Raw genomic sequence first — 18738 nt, 5'->3', positions numbered from 1 at the left:
CATTAGAGTAACTTTCAACTCTATTATATAGTTATTTTATTTTAAAATAAAAAACAGAGTAAACTATTGATGGTCTCGCAAAAAACAAAATTATTTCAAAGTCTAACCATAATAGTTCATATGTTAGGATTTCTCAAATAATCTCATTTTTAATTTTTCTTTAAAAAGTAACCAAAAATATCATTAAAAAGGAAAAATACCTTTTATCCCTTTATTTTATAGAAATAAATATAATAAATATAAAATAATAATAATAATAAAAGATAACTGTTATATAGTTTCGAATTAGATGTTTTCAGATTCGAATTTTTTAATAATTCTTTTTTTCAAAATTTCTTTTTGAAATTTTAAAATATTTTTTGAAATTATTTTAATTTTTTTTTTTGAAATTCAAAAATATTTTTAAAACTATTTCAGAAAAAAATTGAATAGAGAGTAATTGGATGAAACGACATGTATTTCTGTTGAGAAATTTCATGTAAACCATATATTTCTTTTTTTCTTTTTTGATAAAAAACCATATATATTTCTGTTCCCTTTTATTTCTCTATCAAAAAGAAGAACATAAGTTTTGTTCCCAGCCAAAACTCTTTGGTTCATCCTTAATTCGAACTTGCAAGTATATAAACACAATCGTAACCGTTACAACATGGATGATATGAAAGAACAGAACCAAAGGTACACGAACCATTTCAAGTTATCACAACAACTGTTGAGAAAGAAAAACATAAAAGATTTAAGTCCAGTTCAACATTATAGAGCTTCTCTGTGGATATTGTTAAGCCAGTTTATATTTTTCAGAGGCTTCCAAAGTATTCATTTTTCACCCGTCTTGCTCTCCCTTTCCCATTCCCTCTGCGTCTTTAATCTGATTCACAATTTCTGCCTTTTTCTCCATTAGAGCTCCTATTTTTTTCATCGATCTTCTTTAGCTTCATTTTCAGCTTACCGATGTCATTACCCTTCTTCTTGGTATCATTAGGCTTCTTAACATCTTTTTCTTTCTTTTTCTCCTTTTGTTCATCGCCAACTTTATCTTTTGACCCTGCTATGTTGACGTCCTTGGCTTCAACTTCTGTATGATCTTTCTTCTCATCTTCATCCTTTGTTTTTTTCTTTTCCTTTGGGTCTTTTTTTTTGTTCTTCTTTTTGTCTTTCTTCTTGTTTTTCTTCCCATCTTCACCCTCTCCGCCTTCATCTTTGTTTTGGTTCTCTTCTTCACTACCATTTTCTCCCTCGGTGTCTTTTCCATTCTTAGTTTTCTTGTCCTTGGACTTGCCTTCCTCTCCTTCAGCTCCTGGTTCTTCAAATGTAATATCTCTAGACAACACTTCAACTTCTTTGTTATCTTTTTCACCTTTCTCCTTCTTCTTTTTTTGCTTCTTTTCTCCTTCATCCTCATCAGTCTCCTTCGTCTTCGCCTTATCTTTACTCTTCTTCTTTCCCTCCTTATGATCTTCTTTCTTCTCCCCTTCTTCTTCTCCATGCTCATCCTTCTCTCCTTTCTTCACCTTCTTTGATTCTTCTTTCAGTTTCTTCTCTTTATCTTTCTTCTTTCCCTCCTTCTGATCTTCTTTCTTCTCCCCTTCCTCTTCTTCTCCATGCTCATCCTTCTCCTCTTTTTTCAGCTTCTTTTCTTTCTTATCCTTTGATTCTTCTTTCAGTTTCTTCTTGTCTTTTCCGTCTGCACCTGATTCATCCTTATCTTTCTTCTTCTTTTTATTACTTTCTTCTTCTTCTAAATCCTCTTTTTGTTGTGATACATCCTCATCTTTCTTCTCCTTACCTTTCTTTTTCTTCTTGTGTTCCTTCTCTGTTTCTTCATCTTTTACATCAGAGTCTTTCTTCTCTTTTTTCTTCTTTCCTTCAATTTTTTCCTCAGGCTCATCCTTCTCTTCCTTTTTCTTCTTCTTTTCTTCCTTACCCTTGGAATCTTCTTTCGTTTTCTTCTCTTTATTCGCCTTCTTCTTACCTTCTTTGTCATCTTCTAACTCCTCATTTCCTTGTGACACATCCTCATCTTTCTTCTCCTTATCTTTCTTTTTCTTCTTTTGTTTCTTATCTTCCTCTTCCACTTCCATATCTCCATGGCCTTCATCATCTTTCCCATGTTTCTTTTTTTCATCTTTTACCTTTGTCTTTTCTTTTTCCTTCTCATCTTTTGATTTCTCTCCACTCTTGTCTACTTCGTCCTTTATTTTAACCTTCTCAACTGACTTGGCCTTAACTTCCATCTCCACCTCAACCTTCTCTTCCTTCTCGTTTGGATCCACTTCGTGTGTCTTCATTGTTATATGAAGTTTCTCTTTCTTCACATTTTCTTGGTTCGATGACATGGTTCCTGCTAGACAAAGAAGAAATAAATATTTGTTTTTTTTTTGTAACACAGAAATAAATATTTGTTATAATAACAAAAGAAGAGTTGCATTTTTTTTGTTGTTGTTGGCAAGAGTAATGCTTTCTGCCTAGCGGTCATTGCTACAACGACTAGTTGATATTGGCTAGTTGACCAATTAGAAAACTGAAATTTCACGATATGTTTTTTTTTTGTTGTGTTTGATATATATGGTGTGAAACCAAAATTCAGAGTTGTTCATCAGATGCATAAGAAAAAAAATATACCAAGTAAGAGCAGCAAATTCATATATAAGTAACCAAAATTGCAGATCTATTGAAAAAAACTAGAAATCCAAGGAATACTCATCAGAACAGAAAATGAACTCACGTACCTCGTAATGTTCTTGCTGTTCTGTTTTTGAGAAAGACGATCGAATTGATCTGTATTGGGATCTGAGATGGGTTTTAGGTGGTATAAAAAGGAATGAGTCACACGGAGGTGACGGTGTACCCTACGCGTTGGTTCCGACACGTCTTTCTTTTCTCGTCATGGGGTCCCACTAACACTTTTTGTCAACCTTTCACATTTGTCCCATAAAAAAGACGTTTGACATCTGTGGGGACCGTCATTAGAAAATGCCTAACAGAGAATTTTCCCTCGTCGGACAGCTATGATCGGTGATAGAGATTCATAATTGCGCCGATGTGCTGAGTATGATGGTAATACATAAACTACTTCTTGTTTTAGATCATTGAAATTCCTAGCTGTATATCATTGAGATTCACGAGGTTTTATCATCCTAATTTATGTTCAAGACTTGGATATATAATGCAGTTAATTAACTTGTATAGGTTAGGGTTGCCAAGTTATTTTATTTCTTGATGCTTACCTACAGTCATGTGTTTCCTAGAAGTGAGATTACTGTGGTTGTTGATGTCTCCATGTTTTCATTTCCGAATAATATATGTGGTAAGTGTATGTTTTCATCAGGCTCTCAGTTATATTATTTTACAAGCATATGTTTTATCTATGCCTTCAGATTACATTCCTCTAGTGTAGGCTTCTTAGTTTCTTGAATCCTCTGTTCTTTGGAGATCGCCGTGGTGGTGAATCTCTGAAATAGCCAACTGCATACATTAACAAAACTGATGTAAGAAATCCACAAGAACAGCCTACGACTACAGCTTCCCATGGAACTGTTGCTTCTTTTTCCTCTTCGTCATCTTCTTCATTTGGCTGCTGCTTTGTCTGTGCTGTGGAAATGATACTTGAATTTGCATCCCACAGATTTTGCTGTTGTTCGCGTAAATGTTTGGATCGTTTAATCTGTCAAGCTGAGGACTCTCAGGGATTCTACCTGAAAGCATGTTGTTGCTCAAATCCAAAACATCCAGCTCGCTGAGCCTGGACAACGTTCGCGGGATCTTGCCCGAGAGGTTGTTGTATGAAACGTCTAAGATCTCTAGCTTATCGAGACCTCCGAAACTCTGTGGGATCGATCCAGAGATGTCGTTGTACGAGAGGTTCAAAAGCTTCAGGGTCTTGAGATTGCCTAAAGAAGTTGGGATCTCTCCGCGTAGCTTGTTCTTGGAGAGGTCTAAGACAGTGTAGAGGTACAAGTTTCTGTTTGAAATAACTTGAGTTATTCTTTTCCACTTCACTTCCAAGTCTTGTGTTTGAATCTCTGGAGTTTGTTTCCTCCGAGTCGTTTCAAGCTCAAATCCAAGAAAGAAAAATCAGTTTGGTTCTTGAGCCAATCCGGAATATTCCCTTGTAAGCCACAGGATCTAAGCGAGAGATGTGTGAACTTAGACTGTGGAAAGACAGAGCCATTCTTGTTCCATTGGAGTTTGTTTCCTCCGAGTCGCAGTATACTCAGCTTCTGAAGGCCAACCAGCCATGTGGGAATCTCACCTGACAAGCCACTGTTATTCTCAAGCTCAAGGGTTTCGAGATTTGTTAGATTCTGAATGGACCATGGAATTCCACCAGACAAATTGTTCCTACTCAAAGATAGAGCTGAGAGATTGACCAAGCTACCTTGTAACACAAACAAACACAAACAACGTTGTTATAAGGTCATCCACTCGCCCAAGACCAGCAATTAAAAAACAACATTATAAGGTCAGTATCATATACAGCCCCTATCTAACATCTTCTTCATACATGAGATGAATAATTAATTTACCTATTTCTGGAGGAATCTCTCCTCCAACAAGATTTTCATCTAAGATCAGTTCCTCCAGATTCTTGAGTTCTTTGATGTCACCACTCAACGTACCACCAATAGTATTCATTCTTAAGTCAAGGCGCTGAAGAGTCTTTAAGGAAAACAATTCAGGAGGGATAGTGCCGTTGAAGCTGTTACCACCCATGTCAAGAGAGATTAACCTAGTCAAGTTCACAAACCCATCTCCAGGTATCTCTCCTTGTATGAAATTAGAGGAGACATCGAGCCTCATGAGAGAGCTTATACGCAGAACCGGTCTCAGAAGGGTTGAACTCACAGAGCCAGAGAGGACAAGATTGTTAAGATTCAGGTCCGTCACTTCTTTGAAAGGCGAACGAGCGTTGCATCTCACGAGTTTCCATCTGCAGCAATCTGAGTTCGGCCTCCATGTCTTTAATTCCCCCAATGCGATTTGTGTGGAGTGGTTCTTGATGTTGTTGTGAATCAGCAGCTTCTTGAACTCCAGAAGTGATTTTCTTTGGTCCTGTGGGCAAGAAAAAGATTGTCGTGGAATGAAGAAGACGAATAAAACGAAGAGTAAGATTGGCTTCTGCATTTTTTTCTTTCGTAGAGCTTTTGACACTTACTAGTATTCTTCATGTCTTGTTGGATAGTTACTAGTCCAAGAAGACTAAAACGCGGACAATGTTTCTGTTCACTGTCGAAGATCGTGTTAACGCGCTAAATACAAAATAAGTTTAGACTTTTAAGGTCTTTCGTTCTGTGACTTCTGTCTGCATCCTCAAGTAAAGTAGTGGAAATGTCATCATGTCGACTCCACTTGGGAATTTTTTTCTAACTTCTTTTAAATATCAATCATAATTTTATCTTCTTTCAAAATAACCACTTTGTAATACTATTCTTCAATTTGATAAACTTTTAGCGTTTTTTTTTATCTTTGTAAAACCTTGTAACTTTTGTTAAAAAAAAGGGTTATCAACTTATTGCCCTCTCATGCAAGAGGGAACAAAAAGGGCCAGAACGTTCCAAAATGAAGAAAGGGTTATACTCTGTTTATTAACGACAGGCACAAGACAATTGTGCAGTTGCTTCTTTAAGTTGGTCCAAGAGTGGTGGCAACGGTTTATTTGTAAGTTATTTTTTTGTTCAGTGAAACTCTGGATGACAGCACAATGTTGTATTTAATGCTATAATGGTTTGAGCTTGTGATAGGTGGACATTCTCGAATCCCAATGCGAGGAACTCTGATTATGGCATCTGTTGCAAGAAGAATTCTAGTGCTTAAAGGAGGAGAGAAAGAAAAAAAACCTTGTTGTGCTTACTTGTCCGTCATTCGGTGCGCAAAATTAGTGTCAGAGGTTTACGTAAATTGCTTGAACTCTGACTGTTATAGTTTTAGAGGAAGTCACTTCCTTAACAGAGTTATCTGGTGACTATTAAAGTAGAAGATTGATATTAAACAGCTAGCGAAGATACAGGTACCAAAAATATAATTAAACACTAGATATTGTATATATAAGGGTATATAGTAGTAAACAAAGTCTCAAACAGTATTACCGTATATGTAACTTATAGTGCTATAAACAAGTATCGAACTAAATCAATATAGATCACGAGAACAAGGAGCAACAAAGCTTGATGATTATATGGTGATTAAGCTGCAGATGGAGCTTTGACGTACTGAAGCACACCGGCCTCCGACAAAGCTTTGACAAACTGCTTCTTATGGTCGTCTCCTCCTTTGTCGCTAGTGATGTTCTTGTAATCAAGAGCCTCGTCGTTGTATATGTCCCACCATTTCTTGACCAACATTTTGATATCTTCTCTCCCCATGTTCGGCTCTTTTCCAGTGAATCTGGTACAAACACCAGAAACAACACTCGGAAGATAAGTTTACCATGAACAAACTGAAATATATCATATTATTTTAATTTTTTGAAACTCAGGTTATCATATTATTGTAAATTAGTTTTTTTCTTTAACTCAGTTTGAAATTAGTTGAACATGTAATATTATTACCTCCAAGGCTTAGAACCAGCAGCACAATAGTGAGCAACTTTAACTTTGTCAAGCTCTACGTTCTCTGGATGTCTCCATAGCATAGCCATAACCAAATTATAAACTACTGGTATCGGCTTGTATATGTCCCTGAAATACATATTCAAGAAATCCTGCAGTAACAGAAGTGTATACAAATCAAATAACTAGATGTTATTGGTTGTTTACATATATAGAGAAAAAAAAGATGATCTATTTACCTGTTCCGCAAATGGAGTGGGAGGAACAACTTCCAGAGTCTCCAAGAGATTATGATAAGTGTAAAGATTAGGCTCGTAGACGAACATTCCAGCGTTGAAGTACAAGGGTGGCTTAGGACCAAGCTCTGCCGGCCAAGTCACTTTTTCTGGACACTGTTGGCAATAACCTATCTTGTTCTGTGGCGTGTGGCTCCATGTCTTCTCGCAGAAACAATCTTTTACTGCGTAGAAGTGGCCATTTGGGAGATCAAACAAGTGGTCTATGTTGTGGAACACTTGAATGTCTCCGTCCAAGTATATCATCTTGCTATACTCCACAAACTGCACCCATGCATATTTTTATTTAATAGTTTTCTAAAACGTATCTTATTTGTAAGAACAGTCTAGAATCAGTATATACTCTCAAAACTGACCAAAAACTGAACTCTAAACTTGAAGCCTGAAATCTTAAACTTCAACCCGAACGAATAAATTATGAACCCAAAAGTTAATTTAAACTGCCGTATTTTATAATTTAAACATTTAGAAAATCAAAAACCACAAATTTGCGCACAAGATATATATTTTAATATCAACAGTCTAACAGTACAAGTCACTATAATATATGTGTTGACATCTGTAAACTTTTATCACAGAAAGTATACACATATTAGTACTATGTTATACCTTCCAAATACGAAGCTTAGAATAGTTGATAACGTAATAAGCCATGGCAAACTCGGTTTGATTCTCCGGTGGGTAAACCGGCTCGATCGCTTTAACGACACAGCCTTGCTCCACCAGCTGTCTCCGGTGATCCTCTGGTACGTCCGGCAATACAGCCACCACAAGTGGATACATGCTCTTAACTTTCCTTAGCCCTTTAGCAAGACCCACCACTCCTTTCACGAAGTCTCCGTTTCCAGCGAGGAAAGTCACGTAAGCTCTTTTTTCTCCACCGTTAGCTATGAGTGGTCCGGTGAATTTGCTGTCGATCTCAAGTGCCATCTTGTCTTAAGAAATGAAGAGTGTTTGTCTTTGTGAGTTGTATATATTGTATTGCTTTGGTAAGTGATCGTTGAATAGGATGAAGTGTTGCTTTATATAGAGTTTGTCAGTGGTTTAGGTTAATTAATTAAAGATTAAATTACTAATTCTTCCGATAATACAACAGGACCGACTACTAAAAAGAGTCCAGAAAATATTTTTATCTAACGGCTATTAAGCAATATTGTTATATCCAACGGTTGTGTATAACCGCGTGAAGCTTCGAGCAATTAACTATTGGAAGAGAAGGTCCCACTTTTTGAATAATAAAAAGAAGGTCCCACTTATCCAAGTGATGCCACGACACTACATACTGACACGTGCTAATATACAGACTGTTCGACTCATCAAAGTTTTAATTTATCATGTGGTAGTTGATCTGTCACTTGCCTTTGGGTTCCACTTCAGATACTACAATTGTCACCGTGAGAGATATTCTGATTGGTTATTAGCTTGACACGTGTCCACGTGAAACGTACTTGGCGGTGAAAATGCCACATGTCGTGGGAAACGTCTATGGACCCATAAACCGTTTGGTCTATTTTTACCATTCTTAATTTCTTATGGGTAGTATGTCCTAGCTATGACCGACCAGCTATTTCAATCAGTTTTACGTTACAAATCAAATATTTAAATTTATGACTCAAAGCGTTTACCTTTCAAATGTAAGCTGGTAATACTTTTCCATTTCTGTAATAGGGATATGTGTGTATGTGTACTCATGTGCAATTAAACCCAAAAATAAAAATAAAAAAGTTGCCAGAAAAAAATAGATTGATGTTTGAAGAAATTCATTATTTCAAGTTTAGAATAATTATAGTTTAAGGCTTTGAGGTTAGAAGGATTTTTGTTCATGGTTTATACTGCAGAGTTTAAATTATATGAAACTTTTAAAGTCTTTGGTAACTTAAATTGTAAATTTGAAATGAGATGAAAGAAGCTCAAAAATTCTTGGTTAACCTTTTTTGTAACTTGGTTTTTGTCAACTAAAAAAATACCTGTTATACGTACAGCTTTCTTTTTGAAAATTCCATAAAAACTAGAAATTTTTAGCGTTAAGTCTTTAAATTGTTTTTTGGTTGGGTAGATGCATAATGCCGACATCAACGGCGTTTAATATCTTCAGTTCAACAAGTAATCTAAAACTGAATTGAGAGGGGTTGTGCTGTGAAATTCTCAGTGGGCCGACCTTGCTTACTCTAAGGAGGGACAAGATGAGAAAATCTGGATAATGTTAGTTTTGAAGTATGTGTAAACTCAACTTCTTTTGACTGGACTTTTAGTATAGAATATTCTATCGAATCTTAAAACCAAAATAGACGATATTCTACTTTTGATTAAACTCTAAAATGGAAATAATTATCTATATTTTTTTCCTGATCGCATAGCTCATTTGATTTGTGGATTATAAATTTTATTTTAAATTCTAATTTATTCATAAAATCATCATTTTTGTTAAAATTTCTTGTTAGTATATGATGTAATAAATTAATTTTGTTTTGAAAATTGAAAGACATAAAATAAAGTAACAAATTAGATCATTCAAATCGAAATGGACAACTAATTGAACTAGTAAAATTCGGTTGTGGGCATGTAGAGCCTTTGCATTAGACCAGAAAGACCAACCCTTCAACTTGGTTAATGTGTTCTTTGCATAATAAAGATTATATATAAGTATCTTTTCAGTTTACCTCATGAAATATCGATTAGCTTGAGATAATTAGCAGAAAATGACAGAGAAAAACTCAAACCATTATTCCTTCAGTAAAAGTATTATATTAAAATTGCAAAACAAAAATTTCATAATCCATATATTTCAAGCCAAGATTTTGGGCTAACACTAGAGGAACTTATAGTATATATAAATGATCTAATTAAATACAAAAGCCCATTAACAAATGGTAGCAGATGAAAGCCCAATCTGATGAACCGTTTGTTTGTTTGTTTCCACGGCAATGGAAGAAGGAAGCAAGCAAGCAATCAGGGAGAAGGCATCACACGCCAATCTTGCGATTCAATCAGAAGAGAGATGCTTCAGTGTATATTTCTCCTCTCGGATTCAGGGTGAGTCATCCATCTCCTTTGACCAACCAATCTGAAAAGATCACAACTTTATTCATCTTTGACGTTGTTTGTTTCACAGAGAGGTAATGCTGGAGAAACAGCTTACAGGTCACCGCGTCGACCGATCCATATGCGCTTGGTTCTGGGACCAACCCGATTCCTTTAAGGTACTTGTTTTTTTCCCCAAAGTTTCAATCTTTTTTCGCTATTGATCCAACTTTTGTGTTTTCTTTTTTTTTTGTGGATAGTCACTTCCAGTGATTGCTTCACCAACGCATTACCTTTTCCAAATCGTTCGTGATGGCATCACTTTCTTAGCTTGCACTCAAGTTGAAATGCCACCACTGATGGCCATCGAGGTGAATGACTCTTTTTTTGGTGTCTCTTTTCTAGATATACCAAATGTTGTGTGTGTGTTTTTGTAACCCTGTCAAGTTTTTTTTAGTTTCTTTGCAGAGTAGCTGATGTTCTGTCTGATTACCTTGGTGGGCTTAACGAAGATCTCGTCAAGGACAATTTCATCATTGTTTATGAGGTGAGAGGTATCTTTGTTATTACAGTATTTCATCTTTCTCTTAATTGCAACTATGGTGGCTATTATGGTTAGGTCCGGTCCTCTGGCAAACTCAGATGAAATATTCGCCTTTTAGTCCAATTTTTTTTTTTTTTTGAAGAAAATTAAATATACATAGGCTCCAAATTTGTAAAAAAAAATTTAATTGAAATCTTTACTAAATCGTTTACAGCGACTGACAGACACTGACTGCACCACTCTGGCTCCTATGTCCTGAGTTGTTGTTTGTCTTGTGTCTCAATTGTTACTTTAGTTTTTACCATAAAGTGAGAGATCAATTAGCTTTTTTTGTGTGTATGTCTATGACCTCAACCTTTCTTGTGTAACTTGCAGCTATTGGATGAGATGATCGACAATGGTTTCCCTCTCACAACAGAACCGAACATCCTGAGGGAAATGATAGCTCCACCGAATCTAGTCAGCAAAATGCTGAGCGTTGTAACCGGAAATGCTTCCAACGTCAGTGACACTCTCCCTAGTGGAGCTGGCTCTTGTGTTCCCTGGAGACCTACTGATCCAAAGTACTCTAGCAACGAAGTCTATGTCGACCTTGTTGAAGAAATGGATGCAATCGTCAACAGGGATGGAGAATTGGTGAAATGCGAGGTTTATGGAGAAGTCCAGATGAGTTCTCAGCTCACTGGTTTTCCAGATTTGACATTGTCTTTCGCAAACCCTTCGGTACTAGAAGACATGAGGTTTCATCCCTGTGTCCGCTTTAGACCTTGGGAGTCTCATCAAGTTCTCTCCTTTGTCCCTCCTGATGGACAGTTCAAGCTCATGAGTTACAGGGTGAAGAAGCTGAAGAACACGCCTTTATATGTGAAGCCTCAGATAACGTCAGATTCCGGCACATGCCGAGTTAGTGTGTTGGTGGGAATCAGAAGCGACCCTGGAAAGACGATTGAGTCAATAACACTGAGTTTCCAGCTTCCTCATTGTGTTTCATCGGCAGATCTCTCATCAAATCATGGAACTGTAACCATCCTCTCTAACAAGGTGATATATGTTTTTGCTTTTGAGTTCAGTTTCTTCATTCTGGAAAGTTTCTTTTTTTTTATTTGAGACTGTGTTTTGCAGATATGTACATGGACAATAGGGAGAATCCCAAGTGACAAGACTCCATGTTTGTCCGGGACGCTAGCGCTTGAAACGGGCTTAGAGCGGCTTCATGTGTATCCGACATTCAAAGTTGGGTTCAAGATAATGGGGATTGCTCTCTCTGGCCTAAGAATCGAGAAACTTGATCTTAAAACTATCCCTCCTCGTTTGTACAAAGGGTTTCGTGCTCAGACGCGCGCTGGAGAGTTCGACGTCAGATTGTAGTTTTGTTGCTTTTCAGGTCAAAAGTTCTCGAGACTTATGTCTTTTTTTCTGTTAATGGTTTGTGCCAAATTGTTTTGTATTTGTTTCAGAAAAAGAACCGATATTTGTTCAGATTACTTACGATATCAAAATGCGGAAATGAAAATGGTAATGTTATGTAGGGTATTGAACCGATCAAAAATAGACCGGACATATAAAAAGTCGTTTGGTTTAGTGAATAACTAAGTACTGTATAAGCTGTCCTAAAAAAAGCGGTACTATGAGTATGAGGATATGGTTTGGTTTTAAACTGCTCAAACGCATAAAACGAAATATACAAAAACACAGTAGCATAGTTACATAGGTTATTTTATTAATTTGGTTTGATATATAAAATTTTGATTTCAGTAAATTATCATTTTTATTTTCATTAAGTTTCACCAATTTCTTTTCTTAAAAATTAATTATATACTTTTTCGTCAACAAATTATTGTGTGTTAAACCTTAACTATTTGATAATATTCTTTAAAAAATATATTTGATAATATTATAATATTACTAATTATGTATTTTTCTTCTTTTTTTATATTAAAATAATCATTATTTTAATTTTTATAACTATTTTCGTCTTAATAATTTTTTTATATGGACAAATATTATGTCTGATTCTAGAATTCGTTCAAATATCGTTTTTCAGCCGTAAAAATGGTTTCACTCGAATATAATATGAAACTTGTTAATTAAAATATTATTCGATCTAAATATATAATAAATTAAAATTTATAGCATTTGTATATATTAGTAGCTAATTTATAATAGAGATAAAATATCTAATAAATTAAAAATCTAGCTACTTATTTAATATAAAATAAATCAATTGAATGTAAGAAAGTTAATGTAAATATGATATTAAAATGTTAAAATATCATTTATTTGTTATATCTTAATTAGTTTAGTTGGTTTTCAAATTTAATAATGTATACAAGATACATACAAAGATATCTATAAATAATGACAATTAATATTATTTTTTTAATTATTTTAATTCTTATTTGAAATGAATCAGTTATTTTGTTTTTCATAAAGTTTAAGTTAGAAATTTTAATTGAAAAATGCCACTAAATCAAAGAAAAAAACAAATATGAAATAACAAAGAAAATCTATATTTCATGTGTTGAGTACAATCGACTATAATTTTTTTAAAGTATTTAATATCAAAATTAAAATAAAGAAAGTATTAAAATAAAATAAATATTTATTAATTTTCTTTAAAATTTAAGATGTGTTTATATTGTTTTGTTTATTTTGTCATCAATTTATACAGCATGTTTAACCTTAGAGAAATTTCATATGATGACATTATTTTTATCATAAATATAATTCACAAATATCAAAATGACTAAACTATTTTATTAAAAGGTAAATATATACTCATACTTCTAGAGTTAATTAATTTAGATTTTAGAGTTGATTTTTGGGGTGGGGTTTAATATTTTATAAATAAAAAAAATTAAAACAGTTTAAGAAAAAATTTCGAATTTCAAACTAAAATTTTGAAAAAAATTTGGAAAGATTCGAAAAACTAGACAATGTTGAACTCAAAAACGTATTACTCGAAACTAATAATTTTTTATTATTTATTTAAAATTTATATATCTAATAATAACAGTAGAAGAATCTTTTATCTCTTTAATTAATCAATTTTTCATGTAATCTTTTGGTGAAGAAAATATTTTAGTGTCTTTTGAACCCTTAAACCTATGATAGACCCTATTATATGATAAATGGATATGGTCTTGGCTAGAATCTGGATTTAAGGAAAATAATCCATTCTAAGATGTATAGTCAAAGAAATTTACCAACAACATATATATGCATTTTGTGGTATGATATTTATCAATTTTTAGGGTTTGAACCTAACATTTATTCATAATACATTTTATTTAATAATATAATAAATAGAAAGGAATCTGGATTTGTGGACTTTTTTCATTGTTAACATGTATACTCCAAAATTCTAGACTACAACTAGGACTACAACATATATATTTTATGGTATGCTTATTTCGTCAATTTATAAGAGAATGAATCTAACTTTTATTTGTGGAAGTCCTCTTAATTCAATCGTTTAACTAATTCAATAAAGTGAAAAATCTTTAGTTTTAAAATGTTGATGTAATATTTTTATAATTTGTAGAAACATAGTTAATCAACCTTAGAAAAATCATTAACTTTATTAACAATATACTCTTTGCATTCTATTTTTGTTGTCGTTTTTAGATCTATTGCATACATATTAAAAAAATATTTAGTTTTTGTATATTTTTAAAAATAAAACATCATTATCTACCCTTCTAATTAATCATACTGCTGATTAAAAAAATCATACTTCAATCATAAGAAAATAAAGTGTAGAATATTATTAATATTTTTTATTGAAAATATAAAATGACATTCATTTTGAAATTACACTGAAAGGAGAGAGTATTTGTTTATTACAAATTGAGTATCTATAAATATATTTGTATGAATATATGGCGGTAGCACCTGAATTTAGGGAAATATTTAATTTCAGATGTATTGTTAAAAATTTAAACTGCAACATTCGTCAACTAAACACTACCGTTGATTCATGTGCTTTTTCGGTTTTCTATTAATGTTTCTCATATGGTAGTCGTAACTACACTGCGCTTAAATAAGGTGACCGTCCTACCTACAAATTATAAACTTTGATTTCACACGTGTCAATACATTATCGTGATAAGCTGTAACGTTTGTCTCCCCACCCAAATTACTTTAATTTAGGCCATAAATCTGCCCAACTGTACCCATTAAAGACCTATACAATGCATCACATTTTTATTTTTCTTTTTCATTTCATTCCAATAACCAAAAATAAAAATTTTCACCTAACAATGTATATTCACCTAAATTAAAATTTATCAATTTATTACATGATATGAGAAGATCTTATGTTTGTGCACAAAAAAAAAGATAGATCTTAAGCTAACAGTGGATATGTCAAATGACATAAATGATATGCCATTTGAAGTAGATTGATGTTTCAGTTCTTGCAGATTTAAATTTAAAAACTAAAGATACACAGTTAAGGCATTGGATCAACTACTTTCTTTGCTCAAATTGTGTTAATTTTTTTTTCCATATCCCGATGTCACTTAATGTTTTGACTTCAGCACCGTTTGTAGAAACGTTTCATGTTTATACACTGAATGAGAAATGTATAAATTTCGGTGGCATGTTCCGTAATTAAATGAAGAATCCAAGGGTAAATCTAAACGGTACCACCTATAAATCAAAAGGCGAACAACGCAACTAAAAAGTAAAAACACAAAAGACAGAGATCTCAAAAACAAAGAAGCAAAAAAAAAACAGGGAGATGGGTTTTGTTACAGATGAAGTGAGAGCTAGGGCAGAGAAATACACAGGAGATGAGCTATGCCGCGAGAAGACCAAGGAGTTCCTCAAGGAAGTTGATATGCCTAATGGGTTATTGCCACTGAAGGACATTGAAGAGGTTGGATACGACAGAGAAACCGGTGTTGTGTGGCTGAAGCAGAAGAAGAGCATCACTCACAAGTTTGAATCTATTGGGAAACTTGTCTCTTACGGCACTGAGGTCACTGCCGTGGTGGAAGTCGGAAAGATCAAGAAGCTTACCGGTGTTAAGGCCAAGGAGCTTCTTATCTGGGTCACTCTCAATGAGCTTGTCTTGGAGCAGCCAACAAGTTCTGGGAAGATCAATTTCAGGACACCGACCGGATTGTCCAGGACTTTCCCTGTTACAGCTTTTGTGGTTCCTGAGGTTGAGAAGCCTGCAGTGGCTAAAGAAGCTATTGCAAATTAGAGATGCTTACTTACTCAAGTGTCTCTCTTTTTAATTATCTTAAATCATGTATTACTTCCTACATGTTATGCTTCATTTTATATTTTAATAAGATATTTTTCAGTCTAAACCAACATAAACCGGAATATCTTTCACAAACCTATGATATGAACAAGCAAAGCTGAGGTTCTAATTGTCTTAGATCTGAAACCCTTTTGACGTTAACATTTCAACAGAAAGCTACTTTTTGAATGAATAATCAATGTCACATATACCTATCTTTTTCTTTTAATAAATGGAAACTAAAGAGGTTACTTCACAACCAACCATTTCTTCAAAGTTTCTTGCAAGAAGCTATGACAATTCAAAACATCAAAAACAAGAAAGATGAGAGGTGATGCTAGGGTGTTACAAAAAAGAGAGGTGATGCTAGAAATAGGCAAACAACATTTGTTCCATACCTGGTCTAAAACTAGGCATGGCGAGATTTGTTCTTTATTATGTAGGACCACTCTCCATCACTCTATCTATGCATAAAGAGATTCCTCCACAAATGGTAGTTAACTCCAGAAAGCTACTCACCCATTTTCAGATTTTGTGGTCACGTTCCCACTTCTTGACCATGAGCTAAGGAGAAGTCAGCTTCTTCTGGTCTCTTCTATCAGTAACCCCAAGACTGAATACACAGAATCAGCACTAGGACAAGCTTTATCACTCACAGCGAAGCTAAAAACCTGATTCTCTACCAGGATCCAGCTCACACCTGCTTCTTTTTTGTTCCCCATCATCCTCATCATCTTCCTCACTCTCGCGTAATCTCCCCACTTCCTTTCCGCTGCATAGATATACGAAAGCATCACATAAGTCCCCACCATTCTCGGTTTCAACTCCATAACTCTTCTTGCAGCCAATCTGCTTATCAACCCGGTGTGTTTATGAGCTTTACAAGCTCCCAAGATCGCTCCCCACGTGGACTCGTCCGGCTTAAACGGCATCGTCTCAACCAGCTCATAAGCCTCTCCTATCTTCCCAGCTCTTCCAAGCAAATCAACAACACAGTTGTATATATCTCGATCCGGCTCTATCCCATACTCGCTCTCCATCGCGTTAAAGTACTTCAACCCTCTCTCCACTAAACCGGCGTGGCGACACGCGCTCAGAACCGCCATGAACACAATCCGGTCCGGTCTAACACCAACACTAACCATTTCATCAAAAAGCTCAACAGCTTCTGCTCCGTAACCATGCGATCCGTAACCAATCATCATCGAGGTCCAGGACACAAGATTCCTCCTCTCTTCAATCTCGCCGAACACTCTTTCAGAGCCAGGCACGTCGCCGCATTTAGCGTACATATCGATCAAAGCGTTGGCTAACTCAACGTTCTTGTTAAACCCTCTTCTGTATATCCTTCCGTGAAGCTGCTGGCCACAGTTCAACGCTGCTATATTAGCGCAGGCGGCTACTAAGCTTGTGAAAGTGTAACAGTTCGGTACGAAGCCTTGCGACTCAAACCGCTGAAACATGAGCAGAGCTTCGCTGCTGTCTGATCGTTCTAGTTCGGATATCAAAGTGTTCCATGTGATGAGATCTCTGTCTACCATCTCATGGAAATGGCGTTTGGCCTCTGTTAAGTATCCACACCTGCAGTATAAGTCCAGTATAGAGTTCATCACCGGAAGGTTAGAGTGAAAGCCACGTTTAACCACCGACGAATGGATCTGTTTCCCGGTTGTTATAGAATCAATGGAAGCGGAAGCTTTAACCGCTATGGTTATACAATGAGGAGTCACATCTTCATTCTCCTGAACATATAAAACATATCAAAATGGTGAAATGTCGATTCCAAAAAACAGAACCGGAACCGAACAGCAAAAACTGAAAGGTTCCTATATTTCTAAACTCGAAAAACCAAACTGAAACCAAACCGAGAATGGATACTCCTAATATTCTAAATATAATAAAAAATATTAATTATTTTAAATTTTTCATAAATAATAATTTATTAATAAAAAGATCCCAAAAAAAAAAATTCCTAAACAGGTTCTAAACACTCCAATTCCAATAACCCGAACCGACCCGAAAATGCTGCCCGGCACTAAGCAATTCACTCAAAACGTGAGGAACATAAGCAACTTACCAGCAACATTTGCTTATACATCTTTAAACCGCCAATGCCATCACCCAAGTGTGTAAAACCGGTGATTAGAGTAGTCCAAGTGACTTCGTTCTTGACCTTGATATACCGGAAAACCAAACAAGCAGCATCCATCGTCGCAGAACAAGTGGCGTACATATTCATCAAGGCATTGTCAACGTAGACACAACCTTCCATACCGAGTTTGACAACAACCCCATGAACCAGACGACCATAACCCAAAACCTTCATGTTTCTACAAGACGTGAGGACGCTAGAGAGCGTGAACTCATTCGGGTTCGTTCCTCGCCTGATCATCTCGCCGAAACACTCCCAAGCGCGTGCGTTGTAATTAGAAGAAGCGTAACCTTTGATCATTGCTGTCCAAGCGACTACGTCTCTCTCAGGCATTTCGTCGAACAGTGAGCGTGCTTCCTCGACTAGGCCTTTTTCGAAATACGAAAGGATGAGATTTGTTGCTAGAATGTGATGCTTCTTGGGTTTATAAGGGAGAGACTCCGTGTTTTGATGGTCCGACGACTCGACGCAGGCGTTACGTAGAGAGCTTCTGACGAAGTTTGGGATTGGTTTAAACGCGTTGGAGCGTACGAGTTTCGTGATGCTGCTCATGTCTTTGTCTTCAGACCTCGGCAGTGTCTGATCACAGTTTGTTCGGAACTTTTTGTAGCTCCTGTAGCTTCGTGATGCTCATGTCTTTTTGTACTTTTTGTAGGTTCAGCCGTTCAGGCATGGTTTATGGTTCAGACCTCAGTCAACCGTTGGTTACAACTTTTCACAGTTAGTAGAAAAAGAAGAATGCAAATATTTTGTCTAGTTCCTTTTATTTCTTGCTATTATTATTTTAAATATAAACAAATTGTAAAATATTATAGAGAAAATTTGGAGAAATAGAATTATATAAGAATTTTTTTAAAAAGATTATAAGATTATAATTTGAAAACTATTCTATTGATTTCTTTTTATAAACTACACTTTTGTAT

At 35.2% G+C, this 18738-nt stretch overlaps 5 protein-coding genes and 1 pseudogene across 6 annotated transcripts; 2 read left to right on the top strand and 4 right to left on the bottom strand.

Moving 5' to 3' along the window:
• Positions 1 to 602: 602 nt before the first annotated feature.
• LOC108827418 (uncharacterized) lies at positions 603 to 2874 on the bottom strand. 2 transcript variants are annotated; one of them, XM_018600810.2, is made up of 2 exons: positions 2730 to 2874; positions 603 to 2341 (listed from the first exon to the last, which is right to left on the bottom strand). In XM_018600810.2, the coding sequence occupies exon 2, from the start codon at positions 2334 to 2336 to the stop codon at positions 864 to 866; it is 1473 nt and encodes a 490-aa protein (XP_018456312.1). In that variant the 5' UTR covers positions 2337 to 2341; positions 2730 to 2874; the 3' UTR covers positions 603 to 863. The 2 variants fall into 2 exon arrangements, with proteins under 2 accessions (XP_018456312.1, XP_056850319.1); XM_056994339.1 differs by having other exon boundaries at positions 603 to 2344; positions 2730 to 2844.
• Positions 2875 to 3262: 388 nt separating this feature from the next.
• Positions 3263 to 5435, bottom strand: LOC108856340 (receptor-like protein 46; annotated as a pseudogene).
• A 584-nt stretch (positions 5436 to 6019) lies between these two features.
• LOC108827419 (galactinol synthase 2) lies at positions 6020 to 7849 on the bottom strand. Its single transcript, XM_018600811.2, has 4 exons — positions 7454 to 7849; positions 6788 to 7108; positions 6549 to 6700; positions 6020 to 6384 (listed from the first exon to the last, which is right to left on the bottom strand). Exons 1-4 carry the CDS (start codon positions 7772 to 7774, stop codon positions 6183 to 6185), a joined length of 996 nt encoding a protein of 331 aa, XP_018456313.1. The 5' UTR covers positions 7775 to 7849; the 3' UTR covers positions 6020 to 6182.
• Positions 7850 to 9723: 1874 nt separating this feature from the next.
• Positions 9724 to 11893, top strand: LOC108823597 (AP-3 complex subunit mu). Its single transcript, XM_018596836.2, has 6 exons — positions 9724 to 9877; positions 9957 to 10044; positions 10126 to 10236; positions 10323 to 10412; positions 10785 to 11450; positions 11532 to 11893. The coding sequence occupies exons 1-6, from the start codon at positions 9738 to 9740 to the stop codon at positions 11775 to 11777; spliced, it is 1341 nt and encodes a 446-aa protein (XP_018452338.2). The 5' UTR covers positions 9724 to 9737; the 3' UTR covers positions 11778 to 11893.
• A 3191-nt stretch (positions 11894 to 15084) lies between these two features.
• Positions 15085 to 15730, top strand: LOC108823295 (uncharacterized). Its single transcript, XM_018596467.2, has one exon. It carries the CDS (start codon positions 15154 to 15156, stop codon positions 15619 to 15621), a length of 468 nt encoding a protein of 155 aa, XP_018451969.1. The 5' UTR covers positions 15085 to 15153; the 3' UTR covers positions 15622 to 15730.
• A 170-nt stretch (positions 15731 to 15900) lies between these two features.
• LOC108823293 (putative pentatricopeptide repeat-containing protein At1g56570) lies at positions 15901 to 18553 on the bottom strand. The gene is given in 3 exon segments (XM_018596466.2): positions 15901 to 16246; positions 16248 to 17405; positions 17741 to 18553. Coding segments are annotated over 3 exon segments (1830 nt in total). The 5' UTR covers positions 18368 to 18553; the 3' UTR covers positions 15901 to 16201.
• Positions 18554 to 18738: the final 185 nt, after the last annotated feature.

This window comes from Raphanus sativus, chromosome 9, assembly GCF_000801105.2.
Source record: "Raphanus sativus cultivar WK10039 chromosome 9, ASM80110v3, whole genome shotgun sequence".
NCBI classification, from domain to species: Eukaryota; Viridiplantae; Streptophyta; class Magnoliopsida; order Brassicales; family Brassicaceae; genus Raphanus; species Raphanus sativus.
The sequence above is the reverse complement of the archived record's forward strand: the minus strand, read 5'-3'. Positions and strand labels throughout refer to the sequence as shown.